General features: G+C 42.1%; 1 protein-coding gene across 2 annotated transcripts; it reads left to right on the top strand.

Moving 5' to 3' along the window:
* The first annotated feature begins 2,014 nt into the window (after positions 1–2,014).
* ARL14EP (ADP ribosylation factor like GTPase 14 effector protein) lies at positions 2,015–23,476 on the top strand. 2 transcript variants are annotated; one of them, XM_058546184.1, is made up of 4 exons: positions 2,015–2,032; positions 16,892–17,391; positions 19,192–19,319; positions 20,415–23,476. In XM_058546184.1, the coding sequence occupies exons 2-4, from the start codon at positions 16,969–16,971 to the stop codon at positions 20,641–20,643; spliced, it is 780 nt and encodes a 259-aa protein (XP_058402167.1). In that variant the 5' UTR covers positions 2,015–2,032; positions 16,892–16,968; the 3' UTR covers positions 20,644–23,476. The 2 variants fall into 2 exon arrangements, with proteins under 2 accessions (XP_058402167.1, XP_058402166.1); XM_058546183.1 differs by lacking the exon at positions 2,015–2,032 and adding an exon at positions 2,554–2,628.
* The last annotated feature ends 1,392 nt before the right edge of the window (positions 23,477–24,868 follow it).

Here is a 24,868-nt window from a genome sequence, read left to right on the forward strand (position 1 = left end):
TGAGTCCTAATTCTAGTGTTCTCAAATTTTAGTGTGCTGCAATATCACCTAATCACTTGCCAAAAATGGACATTCTTGGACCTTATCTGCAGAGATTCTGATCTGGTACGAACATTTATTATTAAGATCTCCCAGCTCAAATTCCTCTCATCTCCTCCTCTTCTTTCTAACTGCCTATTGTGTATCTCCACTTGGACGTCTCAAACTTGTACACATGCACCACGTAATTCCGTGTCTCTATTCTCCCTAACCCAGTCCTCCTTTCGTCCTCCCAGTTACCCAAGCTAAAACTCTAAAATCATTCTCTCCTTCTTCCTCACATCTATATCTAACCAGGTACAAAAATCCAACTAAATCTGCTCGCTTCACTTCTATCCTCTCTAGGCTTTCTTAACTCCCTTAGTTCTGGGTTTCTCAATCTCAGCACTATTTAAACTTTGAACCAGAACCAGACAGTTCTCTGTTCTGAGGGGTTGCCTTGTGCATTGTAGGATGTTTAGCAGTTTCCCTGTCCTCACCCGACTAGATATCAGTAGCATCCTCTAGCTGGAACAACCAAAACTCTCTCCAGACATTACCCAGTGTCCTGGGGCGGGGGGTGGGGGGGGCAATCATCTCACCCGGTAGAGCCACTGCCTTAAGTGACTGAGCCCTCGTCATTAATCACCTGCATTAGGGCAAGAGATTCCACCTGGCCCCCTGCCCAGGACTGTGCCTCTCCCTCGCCCCTCTCCTTACACAGCTGTCTTTCAGATAAAATGTAGTATCTCTAACATGGCACAGAAAAGGCATTATCTGTCCTCTACTTACCTCTCCAGCTTCCCACTCCAGCTACACTGAATTCCTCGCAGTTCCCTTAAGGATGGATGAAAGTCACAAGAAGTGTTAGTCAGAAGAAGTGTCAAGTACACTAGCAGCTTATGAGATAAATGCAAAACTCCTAGGATGTTTTATATATAGAATATGAGTAAGCATGTACTTTGTCAAACATAGGCAGAATTGTGTTAAATATACACAGTAAGTTAGTAAACTACAAGGCATGCCAAAGTTAAATCAAAAATATGATGGAACAGAGAGTCATTTATAGCCAAAAAGGGATGGAAAAACTAAAGTATGAGTAATTATGCCATCTCTGGGCTGACAGCTATGTCGCCCCTAATCAGCCACCATACGTGACACCTAGTAGAGTGTCATATGAGCTCTATCCAAGAAACGCAAATAAAACCCGCGTCTGCTCACCAGGCTAAGTAGTAAACCCCGGCTGTGCCCAGCACGCTTCCCGCGTCTATCAACCAAGCAGGTGTGTGCCCCTGTCCCGGAGCACCGTCCCCCTGGGGCTCCTGGCCGGCCCTCAGCGCCAGGCCTCACAAGCCCGGCGTCGGCGGAAAGGCTGCTGCGGCCGGAGGAGCAGGGGAGCACTGCGTGACTCAGGACTGGGGAGACCTGCCCCCCACGCGCCTGCACCCCGTCCCGCGTCAGCCCGCCCCAGCTCTTCCCCGCTTCTCGCCGGGGATTTAAATCGACGCATCGATCATGTCATTCGGGCGCCTGGGGCAATGTGTTTAGGGGCCTCGTGCCCTGCCCTCGAGGACAGCGGCCTGGGTCACGCGGAGCCTCCGCTGCCGGTAGCTTGCGCAGGGCGCCCCCAGGACGGCCCCTCTGGCACCCTGCCTCTGCCCGAGTGTTTCTGCCGCGCGTGCACCGCACGCGTCGTGACTGCCCGTGCACGCCTGTCCCTCCCACCAGGCTGTGGCCCCTCCGGGCAGAGTAGTTGCATTCTGTCTGTCTCGTTATTACTGTGTGCCCACCAGAGTGAGGGCTACAGCCACCGGACGCGCCCTCCCGCAGACGCAGCTCCGGGGTCGCCACCGCTCCTGCCTTCCTCCCTCTCCCGGGTCCAGGGCCGTGCGGCCTGGTGGGCGGCGCGGAGGCGGCGGGAAGGAGACCACCTCCGGGAGGCGGGCGCGGCGTCGCCGGCAGCCCGGGCCTCTGGGCCTCGTCCCGTCCCCAGCCTCGCGTTTCCACTCGGCGGGTGAGACAAACGAGTCTGCGTCTGTGCTTCCCCGGCCTCCCGACGCCGGCGGGGCGGAGACCCCCGTGTAAGGGGCCCCGCTCTCCGGGCGGTGAGGGCCGCGGTGAACACCCCGACGGCCGGCGGACGACAGGCCGCCACACACACGGGCTGACCCAGGCCGTCTGCAGCCTGCAACGGAGGGGGACCCGGCACACGCTCCTGCGGACCGAGGAGCACGGCGGAGACTTCCCCACAGGGCTGCTCTCCCCAGGGACGCCAGGCGGGGAGACCGCCGCACGCACGGGCGCGGGCGTCGCCAGCCCGCGGACCGCACCCGGCCCGCCGGCCCCGACCTCCCGCCCCAGCCCGCGGGGCAGACGGCGACCCACGGCGGCACCAGAGCCAGGTCACCGCCCAGAGTCACGGGTCGTTCGCGCGCCCCGCCCCTTCCGCCGGACGCGGCGGCTCCGCTCCGCTCTAGGCTGCCGCGCGCATCTCTGTGGTGGCGCCGGGCCTCTCTAGCCTCACCCCTGCCCCTCAGTGGTAGCGGGGAGGAGCGGAAGTCGGCTGCCGGGGCGCGGTGCGTGGACGCCGGCGGGGAGAGCGCCGCGGAGGTGGGGACCGGACCGGGCCGGGGCGGCGGGAGGGCGCGGGCGGGTGTCGGGGGTCCCCGAGGAGCGTGGGAGGGCGCCCCGGGAGGGCTCTCCGCTGGCCGGGTCACCCGTGGCCCTTCGGGGCAGGGCCTGTCGCCGGCGCGGTTGTCGCCCCCGGAAGGCCCGGGGCCACCGGAGCTGTTACGTGGCCTCGCGGCTTTCCTGTGTGTGACAGAAGCCCCCGGCCCGGTGTCGGGGGGCCGCGTGGCCCTCACCGTGCCCGGTGCCGCGCCCGTGGCGGCGGACGCGGAGAGGGCCGGCCTTCCCGGCGTGACACCGGCAGTGCCCGAAGGCGTCCGTCCACGGGCCGTGTAGTGTCCGCGGGGGCCAGGGCGCGCTGGTCAGAGCAGCCGCGGCCGCGCACAGGGCGGGTGTCGCGGGAAACGCCGCCTGCGGTGACGGGGTCTGCCCCGGGAGGGTTCGTGCACAGTGCGGGGTGCGAACCCCGGGGCGGGGCTGGGGCACAGCGCCGGGTGGGGAGACGCCGGCCTGTCCGGGGGGCGAGCTTCCCCAGCAGGGAGCACACTCAAGACGGAGCGCAGACGGTGTGGTGGGCCGGGGCCCGGGGCGGGAGCAGGGGCGCCGCGTTCAGGAGTGCAGACCGCGTTCCGGGAGGACGGCCTGGCGGAGGGCTTGGGCTCCGGGCGCTGAGCGCCGTCTGTGGCGTGAGCTAGGGGCCCGGCGGAGGGCCCGGGTCCATGGTGTTAGCGAGGGGCCCGGCGGAGGGCCCGGGCCCGCGGGCGCTTGCTGCACGTACATAGTGTTAGCAAGTGGGCTCTGATGGTTTGGGCCCCGCGCAGCACAAGGCAGAATGAGAGCCCTGCTCCCTCCTTTTGGTCTGGGAAAACCTCCCGGTGTTGAAATTCTTCTGTCGTCTACGGAGGAATAGAAACAGATTGCAAATGGGGTTTGCTCAGTTGTTCCAGAAATCATCTGAGAGCGCACCGCACAAAGCGTTAAAAAGTCTGACGGAGTGCCTTAGGTGAGCGCAGAGTAAACCATTAGGACCTAGTCAAGAGGGATTCCTCATATACAGTAAACTCAGGTTATTGTTTCATTCATTCAGCGAATACGTGAGCGTGTATCAGGCACGGGGCTAGGCTTGGTGGCTGGAGCCCTAAGCCTCAGCGTCTCCTTCTAAGTGGGGGCGGTAGCGCTCACCTCGGAGCTGGCCTACAGACGAGTGAGATGCTGGTGCTCAGCGCTGCACCTGGCCCGTACTGACTCAGGCAGCTCAAGGAAGTCTTCTAGGTGGCACCGTGGACTATCTTTTTGTTTTAAATTCTCTTTACTTTTCTTGTTGGGCCTGGCTCTTCATGAAGATTGAGACTGTCTGATCTGGCTCTTTCACCCTCCTGTTAGTGCCCATTCACGTTTTGTGTAGGTAGTTAGCATCTGAGGTTTAATTTAATGGGCACAGAAAGTTGCCAGAGGTATGACGTGAGCGCTCGTGTGCGCCCATAATTAAAGCTGCTGATTTGCATGCTAGGGGTAGATGAAATTATTTTTTCATTAAATAAGACAGAACCTGGGAAAAATGCTTTATAAATTATGAGACCCTACACCCCCCCCCTCCCCCAAAGGCATTTTTCGTGAAAGGGAAAGATTCTTGTGAGTTGGCCTAAAAATTCAGTAAATTTCTTGTTTGGTTAAATTTCCTCTTAATGCTATTTTTCCTACTAATTAGGAGACTGGTAATAAACTAAAAAGCTGCATTAAGAGAAATCAACATACTGGAGCAGATATTGCCACATCTCCCCTAAAAATTTTGATTGGAAAAAATAAGTTCCATTTTTAATCCCCACTTCCCTCTGCTGTTTTGTTATTGGCGGTGATGGTGGTGTCCTGCTGTAAATCCTGTAGGAGCCCTGGGATAATGTCTTAGACCTTGCGTTGTTGGGAAAGCTTGCCAGCATCATGGCCTTGTGTGAATTCGCTCAGCTTCTTCACTCCATCTAGCCTGCCTACCTTATAGTTTGGTGATGAGTAGCAAGAGAGAATGCTGAAAAGCTTATTCCCTTCGTGGCAGTGTTCAAGTCGTATGAGGAGCAATTGCTTTCGTTTACTACCTAAGGAAGTAAAAGGGTTCTAAAAAATCTATTCTACATTTATTTCATTCTCTCTTGACTCTGGTAGTGCTGTAAAAATATTAAATGTTAATCCTAGAATCACAAAACGTACTGTATTTAGGCACTGAAGTGTTGGCTATCCTAAGGCAAGAAAGTCCAAAATGCAGAATTTTTAAAATAAAGTGTCAAATAAAAAACATCCGGAGTTAGTAAGGAGAGACTTTATTTGAAAGGGTTACTGCACAGGGGAGAAGGGACTATCACAAAGGAGAGAAGTCTCTGACCAGAAGACCTGCAGCATCTCCAGGAAGGAGTAAGTGGTGCTAAAACAGAACTGCTTGGTCTGATTGTAGGTTCCAGAATGTTTGCCCTGGCCAGCCTTTTCTCCAGAAGGCAGATGTGATGGTTCTGGCTGAGGGTAGGCCAAAGTTCAGGGACCTGTGGAAAGGAGAGAAACAAAGGTCTTAACAAACATTTTTGTTTCGGTTGATCATTGGGGACAAGCAGCTCAGCTATCATTCTTAAATTCATAAATGAGGCAAAGAATGGGAATTTGGAGGGTCTTTGTCCAGGTCATAGGGGAACGAGTGGGCATCCTGGAGCCTTATAGAACCGTATGGAGAAGAGTAGGAGGATTTCTTGAACTGTGGCTGTTAAAGAACAAGGTGCATGGTCTGAGGTAAAATTCAGCTTGTCAAAAGGCGTTTCTGCTATTTGAAATGGAAAATAATTAAGTATACAAATAAAATTCATCCCAACGTCTATACAGGAAGGCCTTAGGTGACCCACTGACCTGTGCAAGAATTAAATAAGTGTTAGTGTTTGTAAATCCTGCATCACTAGATGTAGTTTGAAAGTACTTGAAGACCTGGATCTGAATTGTACCATAGTGAAAGGTTCCTAAGGGGGGGCAAGGGGGTGGAATAATTAAATTAATGAGGTCTAAAGGAACACATTTAGGGGTTTTATGCATGTTATCCCGTAAGAAGCAGAATTTTTTTCTTCCATGAGGAATACTAGGGATTATACTGGTCAAGGTGATTGACTGGAGCAAGTGAATCTTTTCCTGTGTTAGATAATTTTCCACAAAAAAAGGGAGAAGCAAAATCCTGACTATCAGATATGAAATTTTGATGTCGTAACCTGTGCAGATGACAATCAAAGGAGCAGACAGTTATCCATCAAGAATAGTGAAATAAATGGGTGGAGGCAAAACTGTCTTCCTCCACCGTGAGGCTCGGAGTCGGCTGAGCCCCACCGGGAGGAATTGACGGGAAGGTAGACGAGTTGTTCTGCACTGCTGTCAGTCTGCTGTAAAAGAGCTCAAAGGCAATGAAGGACTCAGAGCCTCCGTGTAATCAGAAGGTGAAAACCCTGAAGGCTGTGCTCCCAGCAGTGCAGTCTTCCCTTGAAGCAGATGGTTTTTTCTATACCTATTTGATCAGATTTACAACCACCCTGCCTCATCATCTTCCCTAGCGTCAGACTTCCTGGAAGGCAGTAGGGGTCTCTGTTTGTTTTTCTTATGCTGTTTTGATATGCTGTATAAATATAGTTGCTTGGTAAATATATTTTTTAATTGAATTACCTAAAGCAGTACATCTCAAACTGTAATGAGCTTATGAATCACCTGGGGATCTTTTTTCAAGGGCAGATTCTGATTCAGTGGGTCTAGGGCCCAGACTGAGATTCTGCATTTCTGAGTTCCCAGCTGATGCCAGGACTGGTCCATGGACAATGAATAGTAGTGCATTTCTGACTGGTAATTAGGGAAGGTGTTAGGTAATCATTACAGAAGAACACAACACCCTGCTGCAGGTGTGCGGGGCAACATGAAGGTGCTGGACTGTCCCTTGAAGAAAATAAATGAATATTGTGTGCCACATTGCCAGAGCACAGACCAAAGTGAGCAAAAGAAACAGTTGCTAGGAAACATCCAAAGCTTTACAGCACAATTGGAGCTTGGGGGGAGGAGGGCAGAAATGAGGACATGGAGGGATACAAAGGGGAGGAGCAGCCAGAGGGGGTAACTTTCAGATGGCAAGCAGTAACCCTGTGAGATCACTACCCGAAGTTCTGTGCCCCTGAGCTAGCCTGACTCCCTCATCTCGGATCAGGAAGCTGACCTGTGAAAGACTTGAAGCATAAAACTGCATTGACGAGTGTATATGCTTTGACCACAACGTTTTTACTCAAGTGAGTGGTACCATATGCCAGTGAGTTTTAATCAGTGTGTAAAATTTATTTTTTGCTGCAACTGGCAATGTCTTCTATCAGATAGGACAGTTTCATTTTAAACTGAGCAGGTCCTGTAATTTTTTCACAGGGAGCTCAGCTCTCTTTTAACGACAGGTAAGAGGTGGAGCAGAATGTGAAGCTGGCACCAAAGAAATATCTCTGCTTACTGGAAGATGCCGAAAATGTAAAGTAAATGCAGTTGCTAGAATTAGCAAAAAAAAATACAGGATGCCCAGTTAAATTTGAATTTCAGACAGTGAATTGCTTTTTAGCAATATTTGAGACATAATTAAAATGAAAATTATTTTGTGCATTATCTAAAATTCAGATTTAACTAAGCATCTTGTATTTTATCTGGCAACTCCAGTAATAAATAATTCTAACTCCACAGTGACACGTGAGGGATGGCTGCCTAGAAAATAGTATAATAATCGTGCAGGCAGTCTAATTCCTTAAAGTGTTCTTCCAAAAATTATAGTACTCAGAAGTGTGCCAAGAGCTCAAAATGTTTGGAAGCCACTGTTTACCAAAAGGGGATGTTTTCAAGGACTGATAGGGTCATGGCTAACTTGAAGCAAAAACTAATTTAGCTCTACGCTCTCCATGTAAGAGTCCAGATCCACAGTAGTTCAAGGTTAGTAAAAGAATTTATACTCTTGCGGAAGATGTCCAAGCAAATACTTACCAGAAAAATGGATTTAATGGGAGTTAATCAATTATATTTCCAGGTTTCCAAGAGAGTCTAAGATCGCTTAGAAATAGGTATTCAACTTCACTGGCACAACTTACAGAGTCTGGTAATAAACTCTTGTGAACTATGTAGTAATTTAGCCAAGATTAAAGCAAAGTAAAGGAACAGAAGCCCCTGTAGCCAAGGAAAAGAGTTCCCTAATGCGTAAAAATATTACTATGGACAGATAGAATTTCTAAAATAAATTTCTTAAGTTGCAAGATACTTTTCCCATCAAATGTGGTCAGGGTAGCCTAAGTCTTTGAATACTAAGAACTAGTTTTATGTTCTATGGTGTTATAGATTGGTGGCTTCAAACCGGCGATAGTTACTTACAAATATAAAGAATCTGCAACATTAATGAGACACTAAGCATTAGCGGTTTCCACAGTGTGCTGGGGGATACTTAATCAAGTTTCCATCTACGCTGACTGTTAAGAAAGGTCGAGCCAGGTTTGTGTTCCGTATCTGCTAAGGTACAGTACAGCGTAGGTGGTGGTTGTGTAATGGTATCTCTGGCTTTCTCTTTCTCCACTCCTTAATTTATCTTAACCCACTTTTCTGTAAAAAAAAAAAAAAATCTAATTATTTGTATCATACAAGCCATTTTACCTGACGTGATTGGGACCTATACTTGGCAGTTAAATTTTTAAAAGTTGATTAAAATAGAGTAAAAGAAGATAAATATACTCCATTTTGATCAACTTTAAAAATTTTAAGTTAAAATGTGTGTTTTTACACTTTAAATTGTATTATATGTTTTAACTTTTTAAACTTAGTATTTTAACTTAAAGATGTATATTTATTCGCCATTTTTTGTTACATGAGGTCAGTCTTATCTTTGTATATGATTCTACTGATTGCAGTTTCTCTCTGCAGATAACACTTCAGAAATCATCTAAGATTTCTAAGCAGTTTTTAAACGTGGAGCAAAGCTTATAAAAACACCTGCAAGGTTGCAGAATCCTACCTCGCCACCACCAGATTTCAATGGTTCACATCTGTTTTCAGCAGCCATTTTTTTCCTAGTGACTTGCATTTTTTTAATTTTCTCTTAAGAATTCAACTAAGTTTTTGCATTTGTTTTGAAAAATATTTGGGTATGAAAAATTTCAAATAGAAAGTATGGAAAATAATGAAACAATTGCGTACATGCCACCAAGCCTTATCTTCTGTAAATCTCTCTAAAAAAAAAGTTCTTTCCTCCTCAGAAGTATGCATAAATTTGGGATTTGTTACTCTCCTGTGTATTTTAGTATGTATTCACCTTCTCACTCAAACTATATACTGTTCTGTGTGTTTAAAATTTTACATAAATGATACAGTATCCTTTTGCAACTTTTTTACTTAAGATGGTCTTTGCGATTTATCTGTTACTATATGTACTTGATGCAGTTTATTCATTTTAACTGCCCTATAGGGGTCCCCTGTGTGCGTAACTCACAATTTCTAGTCCTTTACAATTAGGTTATTTCCAGTTTTTTACTGTCAAAAGCAGTGAATGCTGAAAGTCCTTGTATATAGCTTGTGCTCTTATGGGACACAATTTCTCCAGCACAGACACCTGGAACTGTAAGTGCAGGGGTTAGGGTGTTGCATTTCTTCAGTTTTGTGAGACATTGCCAAAAACATTCTAAAGGAGGTGCAGCGGTTTGCGTTCCTGCCATGGCCTGAGAAGCATATAGGAGGCAGCCACATTCCAGCCGGCACTAGGTTATCAGATGTTTTAATTTTTGAGAAAATGTTTGAGAAATGATGTTTAATTTGCATTTTCTTGATAACTGTGGGGTTGAACATCCTCGCATGCATTTGTTGGCTATTTTGTTCCCTTCCTTGGTGAACTGCCTATTTATATTGGTTTAGTTTTCTAATGGGTTCTTTGTCATTTTCTAGTTGATTTGTAGAAGTCAGGATTTTTTCCATATATTTGGGATAATAATCCTAACAACAGCTTTCAAGTGTGGCTTTTTTTTCTCCTTTAGAGTTATACAGAAATGTTTAATTTTGTCATAAAAGCAAGTGTATTTGTCTTTTCCTTTGATACGTGCTTTCTTATCTGAGAAATTCTTATCTAAGAAATTCTTCTTTAGCCCAGTGTCACAGTCTTCTGTGTTCTTGTAAACATTTTTACAGTTTTTCTTTTCATGCTTAATTCTTTAATCCTTCTGGAATTGATTTTTTGTTTGTGAGAAAGAGATCTTATTCTATACTTTTCCAGGTGGTTAGCTGGTATCCAAGCATCATTTATTAAATCCTTTTTGTATTAATATGTAATACCCATTGATGTATAACACCACATGTCACACACCGAGCCCTCGTCTTTTCATGGATCTATTTGTCTATGTTATACCGATACCACACTGTTTTATTTTTATTTTATTTTTTTTAATTTTTTGTTTATTGCAGTAACATTGGTTTATAACATTGTATAAATTTCAGGTGTACATCATTATACTTCTATTTCTGCATAGATTACATCATGTTCACCACCAAAATACTAATTACAACCCATCACCACACACATGTACCAAATTGTGCCTTTCACCCTCCTCCCTCCCCCCTTCCCCTCTGGTAACCACCAATCCAATCTCTGTCCTTATGTGTTTGTTTATTGTTGTTATCTACTACTTGATGAAGGAAATCATACGGTATTTGACCTTCTCCCTCTGACTTATTTCACTTTGCATTATACCCTCAATGTCCATCCATGTTGTCACAAATGCCTGGATTTCATCGTTTCTTATGGCTGAGTAGTATTCCATTGTGTATATATACCACAATGTCTTTATCCATTCGTCCCTTGATGGGCACTTAGGTTGCTTCCAAGTCTTGGCTATTGTGAATAACACTGCAGTGAACACAGGGGTGCATGTACCTTTACAAATTGTGTTTTCAAGTTCTTTGGATAAATACCCAGCAGTGGAATAGCTGGATCATATGGTAGTTCTATGCTTGATTTTTTGAGGAATCTCCATACTGTTTTCCGTAGTGGCTGCACCAGTTTGCACTCCCACCAGCAGTGTATGAGAGTTCCCTTCTCTCCACATCCTCTCCAACACATGTTGTTTCCTGTCTTGTTAATTATAGCCATTCTGATGGGCGTGAGGTGATATCTCATTGTAGTTTTGATTTGCATTTCCCTGATAGTTAGTGATTTTGAACATCTTTTCATGTGTCTGTTGGCCATCTGTATATCTTCTTTGGAGAAATGTCTGTTCAGGTCTTTTGCCCATTTTTTAATTGGGTTGTTAGTTTCTTTGTTGTTGAGATGCATGAGTTCTTTATATATTTTGGAGATTAAGCCCTTATCAGATGTATGGTTTGCAAATATTTTCTCCCAATTGTTAGGCTGTCTTTTCGTTTTGTTGATGGTTTCCTTTGCTGTGCAGAAGCTTTTTAGTTTGATGTAGTCCCATTTGTTTATTTTTTTTATTGTTTCTCTTGCCCGGTCAGACATGGTGTTTGAAAAGATGTTGCTAAGACCGATGTTGAAGAGCGTACTGCCTATGTTTTCTTCTAGAGTTTTCACAGTTTCAGGTCTTACATTCAAGTCTTTAATCCATTTGGAGTTAATTTTTGTGTATGGTGTAAGGTAAGGGTCTACTTTCATTTTTTTGCATGTGGCTATCCAGTTTTCCCAACACCATTTGTTGAAGAGACTTTCTTTTCCCCATTGTATATTCTTGGCTCCTTTGTCAAAGATTACCTGTCCATAGATGTGTGGGTTTATTTCTGGGCTTTCGATTCTATTCCATTGATCTGTGTGTCTGTTTTTGTGCCAGTACCATGCTGTTTTGGTTACTACAGCTTTGTAGTATATTTTGAAATCAGGGAGTGTGATACCTCCAGCTTTGTTCTTTTTTCTCAGGATTCCTTTAGCTATTCGGGGTCTTTTGTTGTTCCATATAAATTTTAGGATTCTTTGTTCTATTTCTGTGAAAAATGTTGTTGGAACTTTGATAGGGATTGCATTGAATCTATAGATGGCTTTAGGAAGTATGGACATCTTAACTATGTTAATTCTTCCAATCCAAGAGCACGGAATATCTTTCCATTTTTTTGTGTCTTCAATTTCTTTCAGAAATGTTTTATAGTTTTTGGTGTACAGATCTTTCACCTCTTTGGTTAAGTTTATTCCTAGGTATTTTATTCTTTTTGTTGCAATTGTAAATGGGATGGTATTCTTAACTTTTCTTTCTGCTACTTCGTTGTTAGTGTACAGAAATGGAACTGATTTTTGTATGTTGATTTTGTATCCTGCAACTTTACCATATTCGGTTATTACTTCTAAAAGTTTTCTGGTGGATTCTTTAGGGTTTTCTATATATAAAATCATGCCATCTGCAAATAGTGACAGTTTCACTTCTTCCTTTCCAATTTGGATCCCTTTTATTTCTTTTTCTTGCCTGATTGCTCTGGCTAGGACTTCCAGTACTATGTTAAATATGAGTGGTGACAGTGGGCATCCTTGTCTGGTTCCTGTTCTTAGAGGGATGGCTTTCAGTTTTTCACCATTGACGATGATATTACCTGTGGGTTTCTCATATATGGTCTTTATTATGTTGAGGTACTTTCCTTCTATACCTATTTTATTCAGAGTTTTTATCATAAATGGATGCTGTATCTTGTCAAATGCTTTCTCTGCATCTATTGAGATGATCATGTGATTTTTATTCTTCATTTTATTAATGTGGTGTATTACGTTGATTGATTTGCAAATGTTAAACCATCCCTGCATACCTGGAATAAATCCCACTTGATCATGGTGTATAATCTTTTTAACGTATTGCTGTATGCGATTCGCTAGTATTTTGTTGAGGATTTTTGCATCGATGTTCATCAGTGATATTGGCCTGTAATTTTCTTTTTTTGTATTGTCCTTGTCTGGTTTTGGTATCAGGGTAATGTCAGCTTCGTAGAATGAGTTAGGGAGCTTCCCTCCGTCCTCAATTTTTTGGAAGAGTTTGAGAAGGATAGGTATTAAGTCTTCTTTGAATGTTTGGTAGAATTCACCAGGGAAGCCGTCTGGTCCTGGACTTTTATTTTTGGGGAGGTTTGTGATTACTGTTTCGATCTCCTTACTGGTGATTGGTCTATTCAAATTCTCTACTTCTTCTTGATCCAGTTTTGGATGGTTGTATGATTCTAAGAATTTATCCATTTCTTCCAGATTGTCGAATTGGTTGGCATATAGCTTTTCATAGTATTCTCTTATAATCTTTTGTATTTCTGAGGTGTCTGTTGTAACCTCTCCTCTTTCATTTCTGATTTTACTTATTTGTGCCTTCTCTCTTTTTTTCTTGGTGAGTCTAGCTAAAGGTTTGTCAATTTTGTTGATCTTTTCAAAGAACCAGCTCTTCGTTTTATTAATTTTTGCTATTGTTTTTTTGGTCTCTATTTCATTTATTTCTGCTCTGATTTTTATTATTTCCCTTCTTCTACTGATTTTGGGCTTTGTTTGTTCTTTTTTTTCCAGTTCCTTTACGTGCATTGTTAGATTGTTTATTTGAGATTTTTCTTGTTTTTGAGATAGGCCTGTATCGCTATAAACTTCCCTCTTAGAACCGCTTTTGCTGTATCCCATAAATTCTGGCATGTCGTATTTTCATTTTCATTTGTCTCCAGGTATTTTTTGATTTCTTCTTTGATTTCTTCGTTAACCCAGTCGTTGTTCAGTAGCATTTTGTTTAATCTCCATGTATTTGTGGCTTTTCTGATTTTCTTCCTATAGTTGATTTCTAGTTTCATACCATTGTGGTCAGAAAAGATGCTTGGTATTATTTCAATCTTCTTAAATTTATGGAGACTTGTTTTGTGGCCTAATATGTGATCAATCCTGGAGAATGTTCCGTGTGCATTTGAAAAGAATGTGTATTCTTCGGTTTTTGGATGGAATGCTCTTTATATATCTACTAGGTCCATCTGTTGTAGTGTGTCGTTTAAGGCCAATGTTTCCTTATTGATCTTCTGTTTGGATGATCTATCAGTTGGTGTAAGTGGAGTGTTAAAGTCCCCTACTATTATTGTGTTACTGTCTATTTCTGTTTCTATGTCTGTTAATAATTGCTTTATATATTTAGGTGCACCTACATTGGGTGCATAGATATTTACAAGTGTTATATCCTCTTGTTGGATTGTTCCCTTGATCATTATGTAATGCCCTTCTTTGTCTCTTTTTACAGTTTTTGTTTTAAAGTCTATTTTGTCTGATATGAGTACTGCTACCCCAGCTTTCTTTTCATTGCCATTTCCGTGGAGTATCTTTTTCCATCCCTTCACTTGCAGTTTGTGAGTGTCTTTAGGTCTGAAGTGTGTCTCTTGTATGCAGCATATATATGGGTCTTGTTTTTTTATCCAGTCAGCCACCGTATGCCTTTTAATTGGAGCATTTAGTCCATTGACGTTTAAAGTAGCTATTGATAAGTATGTATTTACTGCCATTTTTTAACTTTTTTTTTTCCCTCAGTGTTTTAGTAGTCCTTCTCTGTTCCTTTCTTCTTCTATACAGAATTGATGATCACTTTAGTTTGACCTCTGTCTGAAAGCTGTACTCTTTAACTCCCCTCCACCCTCCTTTTAAGTTTTTGATATCATATCTAACCTCTTTTTTGTGCATTTGTATCCATTACGTTCTTATCATGGAAATAGATAATTTTTCCTATTTGTGGTCTTCTCTTTTCCCCTTAAATCAGTCCCTTTGACCTGTAGCACTGGTTTCTTGGTGACAAACTCCTTTAATTTTTGCTTGTCTGGGAAATTTTTGATCTCTCCTTCCATTTTGAATGATAAGCTTGCTGGGTAGAGTATTCTTGGCTGTAAGTTTTTTTACTTTTAGCGCTTTAAATATATCGTGCCATTCTCTTCTAGCCTGTAAGGTTTCTGCTGAGAAGTCAGCTGATAGCCTTATGGGATTTCCTTTGTATGTAACTTGACATTCTCTTGTGGCTTTTAGGATTCTCTCTTTATCTTTAATTCTGGACATTTTGATTATGATGTGTCTTGGTGTGGGCCTCTTTGGGTTTATCTTGTTTGGGGCTCTCTGTGCTTCCTGTACCTGGATGTCTGTTTCCTTCCTTAGGTTAGGGAAGTTTTCATCTGTTATTTCTTGAAATAGATTCTCTGCCCCCTTGTCTCGCTCTACTCCTTCCGGGACACCTATAACAGGGATGTTAGTGTGCTTGATGTTGTCCCAGAGGTCCCTTAGACTGTCCTCACTTTTTTTAATTCTTTTCTCTTTTACCCGTTCACCTTGGGTAATTTCTTCTAGTCTTTCGTCCAGCTCACAGATCCATTCTTCTGTATCCTCTACTCTGCTTTTGAGTCCCTCTAATGAATTTTTCATTTCCAGTATTGTATTCTTCATTTCTGATTGTTTCTTTTTTATATCTTCCATTTCTTTGTTGACATTTTCACTGAGTTCATCTATTCTTCTCCCCAGATCAGTGAGCATCCTTAACACTCTTAGTTTGAACTCTCTGTCAGGTAGGTTGCTCATTTCTGTTTCATTTAGTTCCTTTGCTGGGGTTTTGTCCTGTTCCCTTACTTGGAATGTATTCTTTTGCCTCCTCATTTTGCCTCTTTCCCGGTGCTTGTGTCTACGTATTAGGTAGGTCAGCTACGTCTCCTGCTCTTGGATAGGTGACCTTATGTAAGTGATGGCTTAGGAGGCTTCCAGTGTGCTTCCCTCAGTTCTCAATGTTCCAGGAGTGACCCCTATGTGGGCTACGTGTGTCCTTCTGTTGTGGCCTGTTTGCTCTCCCTGTAGGCACCCAGGGAGGCCGAGTTATGCTCCTGGCCAGCTGTTGTAATGCTCAGCTGCTTGTAGTTGTTGTGGACCCTTCAGTCTCTTTAGCAGGTGTGGGGAGCCCTAGCACAGTTGGCTGCAAGTTCTAATACCACATTTGTGTTGCAGTATTTCTTTTAAGTGGGTAGGCCCCCAGCGTGGCAGGTTGTTAGGCTCAGGGCCTTACAACTGCTGTAAGCCTCTAGCCTATTAGGTCTCTTGTCAGCTCTCTGAGGATTGCAGCTGGGTGGGGCTGGCCTCAGGCACAGGAGCACCCAATTGTTTCAGGCTTTGGAAGGTGAGGCAAACCCCCTATGTGGGTCTTTGAGAAGCACAAGTCTTCTGCAGCTGACAAGCCCTGCCGCCCACAGGTCCACACACACAGTCAACACAGTCCTGCCCTGTGGATACCACACTGTTTTAATTCTAATAGCTTTGTAGAAAATAAATATCTTTGGTTTTCTCCCAAGATTATCTTGGTTTTCTTGGACCTTTACTCTTCCGTATAAACCAGCTTGCTAAATTCCAAGGAGCATGGGTGGACTACCTGATGGGATTTCGATTGGAATAGTATTGAACTTATAGATAAATTCCTGGAGAATTGACGTATTTACCGTAGTCAGACTTCCTGTGATATATTTCTGCGTTTATTAAGGGTGTCATCTTTGTCTTTCTGTTTGACAATATTCTCCATAGAAGTCTTGCATATCTTTTGTAAGAGTTACATGTTTTGTAAATATCTCAAAGTGTTTTTGGTTTCCAGCATCCTTGTTGAATTATGTTACTAGTTCTAATAGCTTGTCTGTTGCACCTCTTCTATTTTCCATGTAGATATTTATGTCATCTTTGAGTCGTATTTCTTTTTTCTTCCTTCTCAATCTTTATACCTTTTGACAGGGTGTTAAATGGCAGCTGTGATAGCAAGTCTTGTTGTAGAGTTCTAACTTTACAGGGAATGCTTCTAATGTTCTATGATTCAATTTAATAATGTTTATTGTAAGCTTTTGGTAAATACCTTTCTACTCCTTGCTTGCTAAGAGTTTTCTTTCTTTTAGACAGGTGTTGGATTTTTTTTTTTTTTTTTGAGAGGAAGAGTGGCCCTGAGCTAACATCTGTTACCAGTCTTCCTCTTTTTGCTTGAGAAAGACTGTCGCTGAGCTAACATGTCTGCCCATCTTCCTCTATTTTGTCTGTGGGATGCCGCCATAGCATGGCTTGATGAGCCGTATGTAGGTCCATACCCGGGATTTGAACCCGCAAACCCCACGCTGCTGAGGCGGAGTGTGTGAACTTAACCACTGTGCCACTGGGCCGTCCCCAGGCATTGAATTTTATCAAATGCTTTTTCAGTTTCCCAGATAAAAAGTTTGCAGTACCAATCTGACTCTGTAATGTTTCCTCTAGGGGGAGCAGCACATGACCTAACAGAGAGAGATCTCGAGACAAATTCGAACAGGGGAAATTTGCTAGAATCAACAGTGATGGATCCGTGTTCAGTGGGAGTGCAGCTCCGCACCACACACGAGTGCCACAAGACCTACTACACACGGCACACGGGCTTCAAGACTCTGCAGGAGCTGTCATCAAATGATATGCTCTTACTTCAGCTGAGGACTGGGATGACGCTTTCTGGGAACAATACAATTTGCTTCCATCATGCAAAAATTTACATTGACAGATTTGAGGATTTGCAGAAGTCATGTTGTGACCCATTTAACATACACAAAAAACTAGCCAAAAAAAATTTGCATGTAATTGACTTAGATGATGCCACTTTCCTGAGTGCAAAATTTGGCCGACAGCTCGTACCTGGTTGGAAGCTTTGTCCAAAATGTACACAGATAATCAACGGAAGTGTGGATGTTGATTCTGAAGACCGGCAAAGAAGAAAACCTGATTCAGATGTACGTATAGTCATTTCTTCTGCTGTGTTACTTCTACAAGGTGGGGTTTTGTTTAACTATAAAGAAATCATGTCTAAATTATTATTTATTGTAATAGCATGCAGTAAATATGAAATTAGGGAAGTGAAAATAAATAGTGTTTCTAAATATTTCCATATACCCAGATTGGATGATAAAGAAAGTAGGTTTGGGAAAGGAATAACATAATATGGCCAACACTCTCAAGCTATAACTCTTAGTGCTAAGACAGTAAGAGTGGCCTTTAGAACATTCTGGCAAAGCCAGGACTTAACTATCTTAGTTTCTTTTCTGATACTAAAGTAACTCAGTGGCACATGCCACCAGCTAGGGTCTATATAGCAGGATGAATTCCTCTTTTTATGCCGAACTTGAAAATTACTACTTTAAAAGGAACATTAGAGAAGCGACTTGCGGGCTGGCCCCGGGGCTTAGCCGTTAAGTATACGCGCTCCCATACTGGCGGCCCGGGTTCGGATCCCAGTCGCGCACCCATGCACCACTTCTCTGGCCATGCTGGGGTCTCGTCCCACATACAGCAACTAGAAGGATGTGCAACTATGACATACAACTATCTACTGGGGCTTTGGGGGAAAAAAAGGAGGAGGATTGGCAATAGATGTTAGCTCAGGGCCGGTCTTCCTCAGCAAAAAGAGGAGGATTAGCATGGATGTTAGCTCAGGGCTGATCTTCCTCACAAAAAAAAAAAAAAAGAGGAGTGACTTGCAATAATTGTTTATCTCAACCTTTCTTCTTTGGCACTATCCCATTCTCATTTGGGTTTTTAAGATGCTTGTGAACTTCCTTTGCTTCTAGCTCTGAATTCTTACTTGGTATAGTCAAGGCTAATTTTAGGACTCCCTATGGTCAAAAAGCATACATTTTTACATGGTAAGTATTAAATATTTTATAACTCTCTTCCTTATTCACATACTGGCATTCAGATTATTTAACCATATCAGAACAGCTTAAGATTTCATAAAGCTATCTTTGGTGTAGAACAAGGGCAAGTATGTCAAAGGAGCACTTCTCAAAATTTCTATTTATAACCAATTTATAATTCTTGCTGCTGGGATATTTTTCTCAATTTTCTTTCATTAAGCTAATAAACCAAATTAAAAGATAATTAAAAATGTTAATTATATGAAGCGCTTTCCTTTTGTTCCCCTTGGAGGCAGATCTCCAGGGCCCGGTGTTATCTTGTGGTTCATGAGGCGCTGTCACTGTAGCTTTCGTCTCTGCTGGCTTTATCCGTTGCTCTCGTGGAATGTGTCACATAAAGATTTTTCCCCCAAGTAATGAACTTAAACCCTTAACCATCAAAATTTTGTTTTACCAAAGCTTTTTGAAAGGTTATAATACTCTTTCAGAAAACTTGAAACCATATTCCTTTTATAAAAACATATATAATAATAATAGAAGCTTTTCTTAAGGACTCAGGACCACTGTCGGGAACCTCAGTTGTGTGCCATGGGGTGGACAGCAGTTTTCCACCTCCTCACCGTGTTGCAACTTTCCACCCATTCCCGCTCCTAATGTGCCAGAGACTAAAACTAGATCATGAAATAGTATAAGGAAATTAACCCATGAACTTTGAATATGGTCCAGAGCCATGTAAATTGTGTTGCACTTGGGCTCTAAAACCTTTTTTTTTTGTATTTTGTGAGTTCCAGACTGTCTTCCAGCTTAAGGAATAATATAGATTAACATCCAGTGCAATATTAATCTATTTATGGTCTGATGTCAAGATTGAGTTGATAATTTTTGTTTATCTTTATTCAGGGAAGAACGGCTAAAGCTTTGAGGTCATTACAGTTTGCAAACCCAGGAAAACAAACTGAATTTGCTCCAGAAACTGGTAAAAGAGAAAAAAGAAGGCTTACAAAAAATGCAACAGTTGGCTCAGACAGGTAGGCTCTTTGTTTCTTAAGGCACATGGAAACTTGCTGCTTCACATCTGTATTGTTCCCCTATCTTTCTCAAGTTTTGAATTTTCTGGCTAAATGTTTTAAATTGGATAATCTGGAATTGGTAAAACCTCTGAGGGCATCATATGAAATTAAGGTGTCCCTTTCAACTCTAAAAATCTCTTTCCAAGAAAGTATCAGTGAAGTGAACAAGAAAATATTTTTGGCGTGGGAATTAAAATAATTTAAACAAACTATACTTAGAATTAAAATAATTCACTTTTTTGAAAAGCATTGATAGTGTGTAACTGGTTTATCTCTGCTCTACTGGCAGCTAAAAAGTAAATTTTATGAGAACACAAGGTTGCTTTTTATTTTTTATATCTATGAAATAGAAACATTTATGGTACATACAGTCAACAGAATGAATGAGGAAACTAAATTGTTTAGAATATGACTTTGTAAATTGATTATTTCTTAAAATATAAACTGACAAAGAAATGTTAGTGTAATCATTCAGAATTTTCTACATATGCCCTTTATTCTGTCTGTTAAGGTTTTCCACTGAGTCATTTAAGTATTTTTAGGCCAGATTTGCTAGTGTCCATTAAAGGACAAGAAACAAATTATTACAGTACAAAAGCCAATAGGGTAGTATCTTGTCCTAAAAATAGAATTATGTTCACAGAGCAGTGAAGAGACTGGTAGCCACTAAAGCATACCACTATTAACTGGCCATTCTTTTTTTTTTTTTCCCCCCCCAGGTAAGGGGAAAATAGTTTTAAAAGAAATATACTTATGTTTGGGACACAGTTCTTGTCCGTTTCTTTGCTGAGTTGACTTCTAAATGGACTTTGAGAGGCATTTTCAGGCTTCCTGTGTTTGTCTCCACACTTTAGAGTACAGTCTCCTCTCATGTGGATTCATTTACTCCTAATTGTAGAGTAGCCTTGTGTCTGCACAGTTATGTACCAGTTTGGCGGGACTTCATCCCTAATTCAAAATATTTTATCTCCTTCGGTTTTTTTCATTACCTTGTCTTCAATTCAAAAATAATATATTTGTGAGATGTGATGCACCTTGTGTCTTACTTTGCAGGCAAGTGATACCGGCGAAGAGCAAGGTCTATGATAGCCAGGGCCTCCTGATCTTCAGTGGGATGGACCTCTGCGACTGCCTGGACGAAGACTGCCTGGGCTGTTTCTATGCCTGCCCTGCCTGTGGTTCTACCAAGTGTGGAGCCGAGTGCCGCTGTGACCGCAAGTGGCTGTATGAGCAGATCGAAATCGAAGGAGGAGAAATAATTCATAACAAACATGCTGGATAGTTTGTGGTACCAAACTACGGGATCTTTAAAGGTCCTATCTCTAGTTCTAAAATTCTGTCATTCTAAGATACGTTTTAAAGTTGATTGCCAAATGAGAGGAATTGGAAAACCACGACATGCAGTCAGCGTGGCATTAGTATTGCATTTAGGGAGCTTTAGGATTTGTTGTTTGATGTAAATTTAGATGGGCTCTTTCTCAACAGTCAGCTTTAAGCCTGTCCAGGTCAATATAAAAAGTAGGCTGTAGGCAGTCCTCGATTTGCACGCTTCCGCCATCCACAAATCTTGATGACAACGATTTAGTTAAATAACACCGGTCCCCCAACAACACAGTTCAGATTTCATTTACCACAGGATATGAACTGTGAGTAATTACATGAGGTACAAACTTCCCCGCCAGCTCTTCCATCCACTGGTCACTGTGTGAGTAACAGATGTGCTTCAGGATTGGGCACCAGTCCGGTTTCCCAGGCTCTGCTGGTGATTGCACCTCTGTCACTCAGTTTATTCACAGGCAGCAAAGCACATAGTGTGTTGTCTTCTTGTCACCCACGCGATATTTTACAAAAGTAGATAAAAGCTGGCCAACAAAGATGAAAGTGCAGTGAAGAAATGAAAAAGGATAGCACCAGAAGTGAGATCTAAGAAATCGCTGGTCATGGGAATGTGGACCCTGCTGACCTGGAGCCTCTGGAAGTGCTGCCCGGGGACTCGGTGCAGGCAGACTCACCACCGGAAGTGAGCGGAGTGGCCGTGTTGAGAAGGATGTGTGTGTCCCAGAGCCCCTGAGGGTGGAAAACTCCACGGGAGAGGAGATCGCAGAAATGTCTCAGGGCATTGGCGGAAGCTCATCCAGACTTAACGGAGTATGACAGTTCGCCATGGTACAGAAAAGACTTATGCATTATGAGTTATTTAACCAAAAAAGAAGGCAAGCACTGTTCACACTACTCTTGATTAGTTTTTTACAATGAAATAACGCACTAATTCTCAATGTTTCTAATGTTTTAAGTTACAATATACTAAAAAATCTGTTTTTGTAATTTTTTCATTTTCTTGTACATTTATTACAGTAAGTTTTTAGTATTTTGACAGATTTTTAAGGCTCACAGAATAATCGTAATTCTCCCCATTGATGGTTAAGATTGCATTGAGTGGCCGTTTTCCTGGTTCCACACCGCCCTGCAACGAAGAATGGCCCGTGGCTGAGAACAGCCCCCAGTTCAGGGAGAATTAATTTTCACATAACTAAGTGGTTGAGTGTTAAACTGTTTTAGGAATAATCTACATATCAAAGTGCTAAAATATATCAATTCTTCTCCCCTCTTACTTTTCAAAAATAAAAGGCTGTAAACCTTTTATTGTTTAGAACATGTATTCTTGGTGAAAATTTGTTCTTGGTGGCAAAATCTAATTCTTTATATAAAGCACAGATATACACACAGTACCTAAACATACGTTGTGTCTGTGATATTAAAATTTTGTAGAGTGTTGATTAGGATTAAAAGATCTAAACAAGGCTCCTTAAGGGAGGAATAGTGAAAAAAAGATGGAAAAGCACCGGCTGAGACACTCTAAGTTGTTCGGAAGTTGCATCTTGATGTTGGAATTCGTACGGTGCCCTCTGAGGGTGGGGTGAGTGATCGCTTCTCTCTGCTCTTTCCTTTTTTAGGACAGCTACCTGTTGCTGTCTAAGATCTTTCATCACCTGGGACATTGCCACTTGACTAGGGCTGCGTTTTCCCTAAATAGAGTACTTTAATCAGCTGAGCTTTCAACAATTTGAAATATTTTTTAGCCATTGAAACTGAATTTTTACAGCCAATTTGATGTCAGTTGCCCAGTAGAGGTTGATTTTTATTCCTGTACATTTTGGTGTCTGCTTAAAATGACTGGTTCTGCTTTGATGGAATGCCCTTTTCAACCATGGAATTAAATGTCATTTTTAAGTTATAATTGTTCACTGACCTACTTATCAGAAGTACAGTTAATCAATTCTGTGATCCATGTGTTTCACCAGAGCACTGGCAAAAAGAATATTTTAGCTTTATATACTTAAATCAGAGGCTAGATTTTTTTTTTCCTAAATTAAGGAAATATTTTGTTCTGGAGGACAAACATCGATTCCAATTTTACCTGTACTTCCAGGATCACTGGACCTTCTTAATTGGCATTACTACCATCATTTTTGTTGCTTGTAAGTATGATTTAATATATTACTTAGGCTCTTCACAGGGAGAAATTAAAATCTTAGATTTTTTTTGTTTGAAGCAGGAATATCTTGTCATTGGAATAAATGACTTTAAAATTCAAATTGTCATAGTTCAGCATTAGAACATTTCTGTGTTATTTTTGAAAGATGGTAATAAGTTTTTCAAGGGAAAATTTCTTGAAGAACAATTTTGCTAATATTTGTTCATTATGCCTATTTAGGAGACCAATCGTTTAATGAGCATGCAAAATGTTTAAAGAGAAAGGTATATCTGATTTAGACTAGGCTGTAATAAAAGTTGTGTTTTGGAAAAATTATATCACAAGTCCACTTACTGTTTTTTAGTATAAAATTACAGAAATATAGAATACAATGAAATCATCCAGATCCTTTTTATATTTTGCATAAGTATGATTCAGGGTGGCTAAATTATTTTAGAATGCTGTTAATCTAAAAAGCAAAAAAAAAAGTTATATAAACATTTAACTTCTGCTGTATGGGGGTTCTACTGGTGGAGATGTTAATGTTAGGCCACAAACATCTGTCTTACACACTGCTGGTCACAAATGTTAAAGTAAAAATGCATGTATATATTTGAATAAAATAAATGGCATCCCATGACATCTTTTTCCTATTTGTCTTTTACAAATATAAGAAAATAACTACTTACCTTTGGAATATTATACATAAGATTCTTCTGTTTTTAAAATACTGTATCTAGTTCTATATAACAAGCTGTTCTATAGCCTTGACAGTCTATTCTAAAACTGCTTTCCTGGCATGGATTTAGCTAAGTGATTTTTAGCAGTTGTATTTTGAAACATACATACATACATACATACATAGAGTGGTTTGTTAATACAGAGAATATAATTTTACTAAGTTCTACCATGGTTCTTAACTTTTTGGAGGTCCAAGACCCCTGTGAGAAGCTGATGAAAGCTATGAGCTATCTCCCCAGAGAAATACCTTCATTTGCTCACAAATACTTCACATTCAGAACCCCTGCACGTGTATTGGAGTGCCTGGCTGAGATGAAATATTCTGTAAACCAGTTGATTTTTTTTTTTAGGGAAGGATGGCTGTCTAAAGTGTAGTTTGGTTTGTTGTAGTGTCGGTTGGTGGTGTAGATGGTTTTTGTTGCACAAAGTCAGAGCAGTTCAGTTCTTTGAGAGAGCTGTTGCTACCCTGAAAATCAGATCCCACTGTGCCTCTCATTCTCAGGCCTGCCGCCTCCAAGAGGGTAATTACAGGTGGAGTAACGATGTAGGAAACTGAGGTGCCTTTTTGTGTGTGTGTGTGAGGAAGATCAGCCCTGAGCTAACATCCATGCCAATCCTCCTCTTTTTGCTGAGGAAGACCAGCTCTGAGCTAACATCTATTGCCAATCCTCCTCCTCTTTTTTCCCCAAAGCCCCAGTAGATAGTTGTATGTCATAGTTGCACATCCTTCTAGTTGCTGTATGTGGGACGCGGCCTCAGCATGGCCGGAGAAGCAGTGCGTTGGTGCACACCTGGGATCCGAACCCGGGCCACCAGTAGCGGAGCTCGCACTCAACCGCTAAGCCACGGGGCCGGCCCAAAACTGAGGTGTCTTAAATGGACTAAGCTTTGGTCATGAGAGGTTTTCTATTTTATTATGGTTACCCTGCTAGGAGTAGCTTAACATCCTTATATAAATTCATGTGACACTGCCTTAGTTTCTGCTGACATCTGCTGGTATGTTCATGAAAATAAACTCTGCTGCTACGACTTAACACTTAATGTGTTCACTTCTGAATTAAACTGAACACTGGTAATTACACTGAAGCGGGATATTTTAAAAATCTTCAAAGTAGAATGGTTTCTCTTTGTAGCATCCTTAGGTCTTGCCCAGCAGTAGTCAACCATGTTAGGTTTTATTTTTTAAGAATATGAGTGAGGATACAAAAATATGCATAGGCGCTTCTGGATTTCTTTTCATTTATTTTTATAAAGTGGAGAGACTTGGAAAAATAATGCATGTATCTATTTT

This window comes from Diceros bicornis, chromosome 7 (assembly GCF_020826845.1).
Source record: "Diceros bicornis minor isolate mBicDic1 chromosome 7, mDicBic1.mat.cur, whole genome shotgun sequence".
Taxonomy (NCBI): domain Eukaryota; kingdom Metazoa; phylum Chordata; class Mammalia; order Perissodactyla; family Rhinocerotidae; genus Diceros; species Diceros bicornis.

Coding starts and splice junctions, on each gene's coding strand:
- ARL14EP (XM_058546184.1), top strand. CDS start 16,969: ATGGATCCGTGTTCAGTGGGAGTGCAGCTCCGCACCACACACGAGTGC. Junction 17,392..19,191: donor GAAGAAAACCTGATTCAGAT/GTACGTATAGTC, acceptor ATCTTTATTCAG/GGAAGAACGGCTAAAGCTTT. Junction 19,320..20,414: donor GCAACAGTTGGCTCAGACAG/GTAGGCTCTTTG, acceptor CTTACTTTGCAG/GCAAGTGATACCGGCGAAGA.